Genomic DNA, 12,039 nt, shown 5'->3' with positions numbered 1-12,039 from the left:
CCCAAGAGAACTGAGTAGCATGTATTTTTCTAGCAGTGGGAGATTGGATGATAAATGCAGAGAGGGAATGGTGTAAGTATATCTGTTACTTTTTCCTGATTAGCAGTACTTTATTCAAAATGCTATTATTTTTAATTGGATGTATTTGTTGATTCTATTAAACCACTTTATTGTATCACCTCTCAGCCTACTGTGATTTTAATGATACTGTTAAAACACAGTGAATGAATTAAATTGCATTTTAGAAGAGACAAATTAGATTTATTAAATTAGAAGACTTATATTTATCATAAATTAGATCTTAGTCCATAAATTTTATTGTTTTCACCTTTAATGTTTTATCAGAATAGATTTTTTTGTGAAAGGCTAAATTTTCTATGTATGTTTCAGCACCAATTTTATATATATATATATATATATATATACACACATATATATGTTAAAAAGGTATACACTGCCAAAAGACAAACCTGATAAATAGAATTCTTATGCTTCCATCATATTATTATAGGATATTAAGATAATACATGAGCCTTGGACAAAGAATCTGAAGACCCAGTTTCATGATCCAGCTCATGCATTTAATAGCACTGTGATCTTGGAAAAGTCAGTAAGATTCCCTAGAATGATATATTTGCAAGACCACTGGAATAATACTGACCAGAGTGAAGAAAATTATTTAAAATTTTAAAAATCTATATTATACTTAAAATGTATTACTATTATATATGTATTTATATTTTGATTATACCTTGGTAAAAAAAATTCATGAATTTTAAGAAAAGAAATTGAAATTTGGCTTAAAAACTCTCAATTGTTATAAAGAAAACTCAAATCAAGTACTATCCATTATATCAACAATCTGGGAGAAAAGGATCACTGTTGGGTGGTGAGAGTCCTAAAAATCAATATATAGAGGAGATGCCAAGCTCTTCCATTTGAGAGTCCCTAAGGCAAAGCATTAGCACCATTAGGGCCCCTCAAAATAAGTTTGGAAGTTACTGTCTTTAAACAAGTTACTGTCTTTAAATACAAAAACATAATATTTCATTTTCAAAAATGGAAAATTAAAAATCTTTTTATACAAAAGTAGCAAATATGAACTCATTCAGAAATCTCATAACTTCTGAAAATTTACATAAAATACATTATCAGCCTAAAGATGCCCCAATATGATGATTTATTCAACCTAACTGTTGATTATGATTCTGAAGCACTTTCATTGGAACTCACCATTAATGCAATGTATTTCTTTGGTTTCATTAATAATTTGTGGAACTGCAGCTAAAAAAAGAAATGTAAATTAAAAAATGAAACTATTAATCAAAATAAAAAGAATACATATTCAGGTATCTGAAACTCAGGATAATTTAATAAAACACTTATTTTATTATTTAATTTTTATTACATCAGAAAGCACTTCTAAGTTAAACTGAAAGCTACAGTAAAACAAAAGAAGCTATTTGGTTCAAATTGCAGAAAAATGATTATTTCAAATAAGAAAATATTGAGGGAGAAAAATGAATGGTCTAAATGCCATCTATTGTTTGAAGTTGATCTATCAGAATTCCTCTAGTTCTATGATCTTATGGCTATAATTTCTCAAATCATTAGAATTACATAAATTCCATCCAGTTGGTTCCACTGATATTTACTTTGTTTCTAAATTCAACCAAACATTTATCTAAAAAACTCCTTAATAAATACCAATGGGACAAATGAGTGAATAAAAAACAGAGTGCTTAAAGAAATCATTTAGAGAAGAAAAAAATGGTGGGAGAGAGAAAGACGATCAGAACAGCAGTTTAACATCAGTTCTTCCCTGACCTTATTGATTCATTTTATTATCAAACTTTAGCATGCCTCAGAATCATCTGAAGGGCTTGTTGAAATAAAGAACACTGGGCCTTACACCCAGAGATTCTGATTCAGTAGATGTGAATTTTCCAAGCTTCCCAGATGGTGCTGATGTTGTTGGTTTAGGGGCCACACACCCAGAACCACTACATTGGATTAAACCTTGATTTGTAGTAGGAAAACTTCGATTTTTTTAAAAAAATGTAGACACATGTACTTCTTTTCATTTTTTCTTCTGAAAATTAGAAACATTTCCTTTTCATGTGACATAAAGCTCAGATGTTCTTTAGAAGGAAAAAAACTGAAAATTGACATAAGCTTAAGAGAGAAAATCAAAATCGCCATTAATTTTCCTTAAGGTCCATATTGCTTGTAGCCAATTGTTTCATTTAATAATATATCTTAAACATCTTTCATGTATAACTATTTTCCCACAATATTAGAATGGCTTTATAGTAATTTATTGGATGACTATAGCTTAATCCAATCCACTATTATTGCAATAATGGTAGTTGCTATTTTTTTCATTTATTAGTAATTTATGTAATTAAATTTTTGTGTACATTCTTAATTATTTCCTTAAAATGAATATCTGGAAGTGAAATTTCTGGTATGTAAGAATAACTTTTAAAGCTTTTCTTACATGTTGTTAAATGGCCCCGTAAGAAAGATTGTTCTAATTTATACACCCACCAGCAACATGAGAATACTCATTTTCCTACACTCTTCCCAACTCTATTATCTTTAAGAGGAAAAATCTTTCCAAATTTGAGGGAAAACAGCATTTTCCAGTTTAATTTTCATTTTTGATTGCTAATAAAGCTAAACATTTTTTATGTTTTTGGCCACACAATACTTGTTTTTCATGTAGAAAGAAGTGGGACTACATCCTTTACCTTTTTTATTTTCAATTGCATTAACTGGTACTTGTGGTTTTTTCATGTTCTCATCCTCTGCAAAAGAATTCCTGTGAATGCAATATCAAACAACTCTGGATCAATGCACTGAACAAAATTCATGGAAATTACATCTAACACACTATCTTTTTTCCTGTGTGTGAGCACAGTTATTTTGATGAACACAAAGGAAAACTTTCTGGATTTCATTCCTCAAAACTGGCAATCTTGTCTCAAATGAGGTGGTTGGAAATCTCATCATCTCTAATCAGCAGAAGCACATTTGAAGAAAACCAGGGCAAAAAGTCACTCTTTGGTCCAAAAGGGAACAATCTCTGATAGCCCAGGTCCAACAGAAGTGATTCAGAAACACACATTCCTATTGGAATCTGTTTGGCTAAAATTACAAAGTCTTGAAGCAAGAAGCCTTGGAAACTCTGAGACACAGACTGAGAAGAACATCCATATAATCTAAGAAATTGAAGCGTACCATGCAGAAAGTGACCTGTCCTGCCAAGGATTCTATCCTTAAACTCTGATGAACAGGAATGAATTTTAAGGGTTAGTTATATCTTGGTGTGTTTGCCTCATTTTTCTGTTGTATAACTAAATGCTCAGCCAGATTGGCCTTTAAATCCTCAAATTTGGGACCAAAGTAATCTAAGTTGCAGACAGAAAAATTGCTGGTCCTGATGATAGAGAATACTGGACAGGATGTGACTTGACTTTACTGTGCTGGGTTGTAAGGCTCCATTTCTACTCCAGAGAAACAGAGATAACAATACTGGCCTTACTTCACAGGGATGTTATGAAGATTCAATCAAACGCTCTGTGTTAAATTACATTTTATAAAGATTTATTGTTCCAGATATTGTACTGTACTAGTAGAGATGAATAAGGCATTTCCAATTCCCTTAAAATATAAACATCAGATAGGAAATTAAGAAGCATCAAGGAACTAAAACTATAGTTAATGTTGGAAGGTGTGATAATTTTATTGCAGTTTTATTTTTAAAGTTTTTTTTTCCCTTTAGTGTATGCAATGATGTAATCAGGGGTGAAAAATTATGATGTCTAGGACTTTAAAATACTTTCCTCCTCCGAGGAATGAAGAAATAGATAAAGCAAGCATGGGGTGAGATACGTTTACTTGAAGTTTGAGTGCCAGGCCAAGGTTAAAAAAAAAAAAAAATCTCTGATTTCATATGAAGTAAACACTCTAAGCAAAGCTCATAAAAGATACAACCCTGAAATGCATGTAAACTGAATTTTAGAAATGTTACTACCTTAATGGAACGGGATGCTTTGTATGTTAACTCATCCCGCAAGTGATTTCTTGTGTAATTTTGTGAATAACTTATTTGTTTTGAAAATGTGTATTTTCATGGAAAGCATGTGATTAGAGCAAATTACACTTGCTACTTTATTTCCAGTAAAGTGAAAATCAGCAGAGAGTACACACACACTGATTTTAGTGTTTTCATTCTGTTCAGATTTCCACTAAGTCTGTTGGGACCTCTGGATTCTGAGCCTCAGGGCACAGACATAAGTGTCACTTTTTCTAAATGTTGCTTTTTTGACTTTATTTCTCCTCACCTTGTTGCTATAAGCAGATGATCTTTATTTAAAAGGGTGGAGGAAGGCATTAAACCCCACAGATAGTACAGGTATGTAAAATTGGCTTTTTTGGTATGAAAAACTGGAGATGACCATTGTGAAGATAAGGGCAATTATGAATGACTACACGTGATCTTCAACTCAAGTAGCTGCGTGGCTTGAGCAAATAACCCATCTTCTCAGCACCTCAGTTTCCTCATCTGGAAAATGTGTATCATATGCATCCTCCATGTAATACAGCATGAATGATAATTAAATATATATACACTCACTGGTAAACTTGAAGATAATTAGAATTGAGTATTCTTTCTTAAAATGTTCTAGAAACAATTTTTCCTATAAATGAAAGAAAAATATATACCCCATTTGTCGATGCTAAAGTGACTTTTGGATGGTATAGCAACAGGAAACCGAAAGTATATTAATATTTACTACCTATCTGCTCTGCAGCACACCACACACTATGCAATACATGATGGAGGTTATCTTATGCAATCTTGAAACAATACTTGGTAGGTGGTATAATCCATATTTTACAGGTACGGAAACTGAGACTCAGAGGAAAATCTTACCTGCTGTAATTAATAAACTCTAGAGTTGGGATTTTTGAATCCAAGTCTGTCTGATTCAAAAAGGTCCTGACTTTTTCTAACTATATTTAACACTGACCTTTAGTAAATTTCATCGTTGGAAGGAATCAGTTAGGGTTAGAATTAGGCTTAAATTCAATATTCTGAATTTAAGTCAATTGCTTAACCTTATAACAAATGTGGACCTTGAGACAAATTTTGGGAATAAACTTTCCAAAGTTTGCATATCTCAAGGGAACTTACCCAAAGTTAAAAACCATACTTAAATAGACTCCTTGGTAAATCAAGTCTGCTCTTCCTTCACCGACAACGGCAAAAGAGACAGTCTTGGATTGAGTGAGTGCAAAGAACAAACAAAGGGACAGTAGGCTGTATTATTTAAAACCTAATTTTCAAACAAACAAAACCTTCTATCAATCCTATTATTTCGGAGTATGGAGGGAATAAGGCCAACTGCATAAAGATGTGGCAATTAAAGTGAGTTCTGGTCCTGGGAGATGTCCTGTGAATTCTTTGAATATGTGATTATTTGTATTTTTGAACTATTAAAACAAAGTTTCTTATAGGACTGTTTTCACTGTCTCCTGAAGCAGAAGGAGATGAAGGACAAGTTAGTAGAATTGAGGCCGTTCGTGAGGGTAACTTCAGAGACATTGATGACCATGCACGGCCATCTAGGCTTTCATTCCCTTAGGAGGTTAGGTTTACTTGTTTTCCTGGCAATAGACAAGTCAAATACTCACTTAATCCTATCATATAAAAGGGAAGCAGACTTAGCTGGCACCATAGGCACTGCCCCTTCCCCTGGCAACTGGGGGTGTTACTATGTTCACTGGCCCAGCAACCCTCTTATTCACTCATTACTACCCCTCATTAGAATGGAAGTGGACAGAGGAGGCCAAGGACCTTTTCTCCTGGCCGAATGCTTCTCTCTGAGATTCCATCTTCTAAAAAAAAGTTCTAATCTTGCGGTAGAGACAGACATATTTATAAATTTGGATAGGTTTTGCCTAGAATAAAGTCATGCCTCAAAAACTCCAAATGAATGCTCATACCGTCTCGGGCTCCACTCTGACTGATGGTTCATAAAACAAATCTCACCTAATTCTTTCTGTCTGATGCTCCCGTAATTCAAGGATATATATCACAGGATGAAACTAGCTTGAAACTTTTAATTTTAAACATGACTTTTGAATGGAGTCAAGTCCTGATGGTTTGAAAAACTGTTGGATATATTTTTGTTACAGTGTTTGAAGACCACTAGAATCATTATGGTTTCAATGTTTTAAAGAAGCTTATTTTCCAGAGCATGAATTTTTGGACACACTTCTTTTTGTTGCTTTCTTTAATGTAGGCAATGCCTTTTGAAATCAATCTTTAGAGATTTTTGGAGTTGCACAATTCAAATTTGTGGCTCTCTTACCATTCCAGCGGGTGTGGCTGTGCCTTTTTATTCAGGAGCTGAAATTGTTCAAATACATTTAAAAGAGACCAGTATTGGGTCAGGATGGAACCAGGTTTCCCCACAGGATTTGCCATATCATAAAATTCACGCATCAAAGATTGAAACCCAGGAGTAGTAGACGGGAAGAGCTGAGAAGGAATATTCGAAAGAAGAATATCAGAATAAGTTATGGAAAATAAAATGTAGTATTACTAGGAAAGGCCTTATATTTATTTATTCAGATATTTTAAAAATCAGATATTTATTTAAAATCTATTATCTGTACCATAACTTAATTTTCTGTGTTGCTGTCAAGGTAAATGCCACTTTTTATAAGGAACTAATTTTGCTGATGTTTATACTTTCAAATGGGGTGAATTTTATTTCTCTTTTCATTGAAAGGAAATGGATATCTGCTTTCTACAGATACCTGAAAACAGCTGAATAACAGAGTGAGTCAGGTAGCAGGAAAAATGAGGAGAGATCCTCTTGGGTTACAAGTGTCTTACAAATGTCAGGGTGACAGATATTAATCCTACCCAAAAAAAAAACTATGGTTATCCTCTTTCTACTCTGAGAGTCAGGAAATTAGTGTTTGCCCTTTCTCCTACAAAATAATTCTTCTATTCTTCACATTGTGCCAAGAGATGTTCTTTACTTTCACAATACCTTAAATTGAAGATATTGACGGACGAAGGATGAAGCTAGGTCTCTGATTATCTTTGTATAGTATTGACCCAAACTGTCATGAATGTAATACTTACTATATTTAAATTAATTAAAATAATGCATCAATTATGTTATCTTTGGAGTAATAAGCTTACTTTGAACCCTCTAAAATATGGAGCTAAATTATAAAAACAAGTGTCAAACCTTCACTAATTAATTTAGTAAGTTGGTTATAACTCATACAAGTAGCATCTGAATACACAGATTTTTTAAAGTAAAATATAAATATTTTATTCAAACAGATTAATAATAAATTATTAGTAGACTTTTTTAAATGCTATTTTAAAGAGATATTTTGTATAAACAAATCTTAGGTATAAAAATATGAATCCAATGTAATTTACCTATATAAGGGCAGAACTAGAAACAAAGCAAATACTGAGCATGCACATGTATATGTAATAAATTATCCTTTGATATTGATCAATAACTTAACAGGATCCAGGAAAATATATAGAAAACAAAATAAATGCCATTTATATTTTTTGGCTGAAACCAGTAAAAGTTATTATAATTATTTACATTTTCTTTCTTTGGATTTTGCTATAGAGTTACAACAAATTAAGATTTAGCTAGTTTTAAAAAATATTATTGCTCTATTAAGTAATATTTACTTTTACACAAACGAAAAAGGGCATAATAAGCAGAAGGAAATTTTGGTTACATGTATATGTCCCAAAGCTAAAAGCAAACTTTGCTGGAAAAATGTTAGCATTTTCCCTTTAAGAACTATCAAATCCTGCCAGCTATACTAATTCCATATTCTTTCACCTTTAGTAAGTCATGTATTATCTGCAAACTCTTAAAGAATATGCATTCTGCTCATCTTAATATTTATATCTCTGAAAAGAAGCTTACAAAGATTTCTATTCCTTAAAGAAATATCTTCACCTAGTTTTAAGTCAAAATCAAGTCTCTTATGGCTGATCTACTGTAATCTCAGTAATCAAGAGGAATCAAAGGTCACTTTTGTTTTACCAGTTGGAATTGTCCCAAACTCCTGAGTTCCTTTATGAAAGTCATAATTGAGTTAATCTCCTCTAAAGATAGGCATTGATTTAGTTCTTTTTGATAGTTTTCACCCTATAATAGGGGAGAAAAAACACAACTCTTAAGCAATTGCTACAAAGTCAAACCATGTTTAACACAATTCAAGAACCAAATTTTGAACTCTATAAACAGCTGGGCTAATTAATTCTAAATAATACATAATAACTTTAACTTGCCAAAATAATGTCAGAATATAAGAAAACTTCATATTTGAAATAGCTCAGTAACACTTTGGTAGTAAGGTTGGGAAATTGGGCCCAGAAGGACAGAATGAGTGTGACAGTTTGGAAATGCAGGAAAAGTCCTTTTTTAGTCTTCAGGGTACAGAAGATCAGAGCAGCAAATTCACACGTGAACCTCACGTATGGGACATCACTATTTTCGAGTTTCACGGATTCTAGTAAACAGACTCACCCCCCATTTTCCTCACATTCATTTTTCATTATAATGCATCCCTTAGAGCAAAAGATACACATATTACCATTCCCTCTGGGTCAAATGGTTCTAATGGTTTTAATGGCAATCCACTCACTAAGGAAGGGAAACAGGGAACTCTAGGAAGGAATCAATAAAATCATAGGGAAACAGCAGTCTATAATGTCATCTCTCTCAAAACCATCTCTCTGTAGAGCGTTGCTTGTTGGTGAGACCCTTCACATTCTACTTTTCCAAATTTTCCAATTATGGTTTTAAAACTGAAAGATACATAGAAAACAATACTGTACCTAGTAACCTGTACAGATTTTTTTATGCATCAAGCAAACTTGTACTAACAGATCATAAAAATTAACCAATCTTACTCTGAAGCACTACTCCCTAATCATCAGCATCTATCTAACCAAAGATGTTAACCAGATGTGAGTGCTTTAAAAAAAATTAGTATTATAACTCTAGTCCCTTGATGTTAATCTAGAGCACTCACTGCTATTCTAACTGCCTCTAAAAGGTTCAGGTATTCCTTTTAAAGTATTTTATAATATGTAATATGTATTATTCATTATAATCACAAAATTTCCCTGGGAATTAGGGACTGCTTTACTTCATTTTCAACCCATAATTTCATCATAATCAGTCAGTCACATACTTAAGAGACATAAAAATAATATTGGTCGGAAAAATATTAAGAGGTTTATATAATGGATACAAATCAATTTCAAATGAATTATCAAGTTGCTTACTTGCACAGTAAAGAAAATGGCACCTTCCAAAAATGAAATAAACAGTTGTCAGTACAAAAATATGCACTTACCTTAAATATACCTGATCTATAAAGTCTCTGAAATATCTCAGAAAATATGGAAAGTGAAGATTCATTAGACAGGAGAAAATTGAAAGTGTCTTTTAAAAGGAATTCTTCTGTGTTTTGGTCCTCAAAATCCATATTATCATCATCTTGAAAATTTAAATGCTCATGCACCTGTGAAAGAGTAAAAGCACAGCAAATATTTTTCATTGACTTACTTTTAATGCAGTGAAATCACTCCTAAGACATGATTCATTTCCTGTTGGATTATAGATCAGAACTGACATCTAGTGGTCCTTTTGGAGGGCAACAGTTTTATAAAATCTAAGTAATGCTCTTTTGAAAATATGATTCTTTATAAGAACATTAACTGCTTTGTAAAATCAAATTAGTTTGTCTTGAAATTCTTTATTGTTGAAGACCTTGTGTTTATGGAAATAATATATAACATTTCTGAACAATAAATTTTAAAAATCATAATATAAACTATTAGATATGTGTGTAAAATAATGAATAAATGACCATTAGAAGATGTAGATTCATAAAATTTCAAAATTTTAGAGATAAATCTTTGAACTATTCAGCCAAATGTCTGAGCCATATATAATGTAATCATTCTCCTTGTGTAATAGTTTGAAAACCAGTCATTACAGTATGAAGTCGAACGCTGGTTGCACATAATTTTATTTTGTTTCTCTTCATTTCTTCTCATCCCATAACCCAAGATAGCTTTCTATAGACTAATGCAATCAATTTTAAAATCTTCTTGCCACTAAGGGCTATTTTAGATTAAAAATATGCTGGAGGAGATGATCTGAATGAGTTAATTTAATTTAAGAGGAAGTAAAAGAATCAGAGTGTACAAAAAACACTCTTAAATTTCCATATATTTATACAAATATTGAAAACAAATATTTCAAAAATTCCTATGGCTTTTAAAATTAAAATATAGGCCAATTTTAAACTAAATATCTATATGTAAAGAATAAAAGAGTTACCTTTTTTATAAACCCATATGAATAAGCTAGGTTACCTGCTATTTTCTACTATCTAAATGTCTGTTTTCCTGCATTAACACATACTGAGCTTTATTCCACATTTATTTCATAAACAGTGGTTGAACCACAAAAAAATCCATATTTGTTCAACAGGGATGCAGAGTGGGTATTGTAACTCAAATCAGAGACTCTCCATGTGCTAGTTAATTCTCTGAACCACAGTAAGTATAAGTCTGTAGTAAGTTTGATGCAAGTTGCACTTATTGATCGGTTACTATGAATGAACACACCACCACCACCACCATACACACACACACACACACACACACACACACACCCTTCAGCCAAAGGGGGAGATCCCATGAGGACTCTGGCATACTCACCTGGAGCACTACAGGGGACCTGACACTGCCATAACCCATATCAAAAGTTAAAAGTTGAAAACATAATCTGCATCTGAAATAAAAACACAAGGTAACAAAAATACATTCTATTTGCTGTATTTACTCTATTATTTGATACTATATCATTAATAATCACTAAGGTTAAATTTCAAGGTCCATACTAATTACAAAGAGCAGTGGCTTGGATAATCCAAAATTGAATACAAATTATCTTTGGATTTGGAGTCTGTTTCGTTCCTTACAGAAAATACAAATATATCTAAAGTATTCATAATACATTAAACGAAACAATGAAGTGACTCCACAAAAACGTAATATGGAAAAGGAAGCTCTCCTACTCCTCCATGCTAGTAGGCATTCTTATTTGCGTATAAAGCCTGATAAAGCTTACATGGAGGCACCTCCTTTTTTGACATACTCGATTTAACATTTCCCTAGAAAAAGCCATTAAATTATACTCAAGTAAACTGAGATATGGAGATAAGAGTTAATGAATTTTGTTAATAAAAATCTATAAATAAAAATATACCTAGTCAATGGAAAGCATATATGATAAAAATAACCGAGCTTGAAAGGGGCTGCAATTAAAAAGATAATTTAAATAACTGTGCCTTATTTCTTGTCACCACTATTTGAGTCTTTAACATGCTCTGAAGTTTTAGGATCAACAAATTAGAAAACATAAGTTTAGAAGTTCATATTTTATACTGATATAAAATTTTCCAAGTAGCACCTACTTGTGATAATTAAGATATATTTTCACTAGCAATCAATTGTTAGAAGTAGGGTTTTTTTTCTTTATTTTTTTTAACATTGAAATTTGTTTTTACCTATGGAAGACCTTTGGTCCCAGAGTAGATGTTTCACTGAATACTTCAGCTGCTAGCAGGAGTTTGCTAATTGCTTCCTTCATGTTATCAAAAGCCTGAAGAGGTGAACTTGTTCTCAGAAACGTCTCAAAAAATGTTTGCAGCTGTGAACAAAGTAAAGGATTCACATGTTGAAACTACAATCTCAATTTGTCTCTCTATCATTTCCAAAGTGAACAATGTGAAAGATCCCTTTAGGCTATCTCTCCTTGACACACTCAAAAAAAACTCCTTAAAAAGGAAAATTTGATCATCTAAGACATATATACATACATATATATTTTATATATACATATATATGTAAAATATACTGAAAGAGTATATAATATACTTAAGGTATAT

The 12,039-nt window shown here is 32.1% G+C and overlaps 1 protein-coding gene across 10 annotated transcripts in view; it reads right to left on the bottom strand.

Moving 5' to 3' along the window:
* The window catches only part of CPED1 (cadherin like and PC-esterase domain containing 1), a 303,529-nt gene that overhangs the window by 162,525 nt on the left and 128,965 nt on the right, over positions 1–12,039 (bottom strand). For all 10 annotated transcript variants that reach the window (XM_082400010.1, XM_082400009.1, XM_082400002.1 and 7 more), the window contains 7 exons: positions 11,659–11,801; positions 10,808–10,880; positions 9,433–9,600; positions 8,112–8,216; positions 6,384–6,553; positions 2,754–2,824; positions 1,234–1,284 (listed from right to left, as the gene is read on the bottom strand). In XM_082400010.1, coding sequence (XP_082256136.1) covers positions 1,234–1,284; positions 2,754–2,824; positions 6,384–6,553; positions 8,112–8,216; positions 9,433–9,600; positions 10,808–10,880; positions 11,659–11,801 — 781 coding nt within the window. The remainder of the gene's footprint in view (positions 1–1,233; positions 1,285–2,753; positions 2,825–6,383; positions 6,554–8,111; positions 8,217–9,432; positions 9,601–10,807; positions 10,881–11,658; positions 11,802–12,039) is intronic.

This window comes from Balaenoptera borealis (genome assembly GCF_965194805.1).
Source record: "Balaenoptera borealis genome assembly, chromosome: 7".
Lineage (NCBI taxonomy): Eukaryota > Metazoa > Chordata > Mammalia > Artiodactyla > Balaenopteridae > Balaenoptera > Balaenoptera borealis.
Note: the sequence above shows the minus strand (reverse complement) of the source record. Positions and strands in the feature narration are given on the sequence as shown.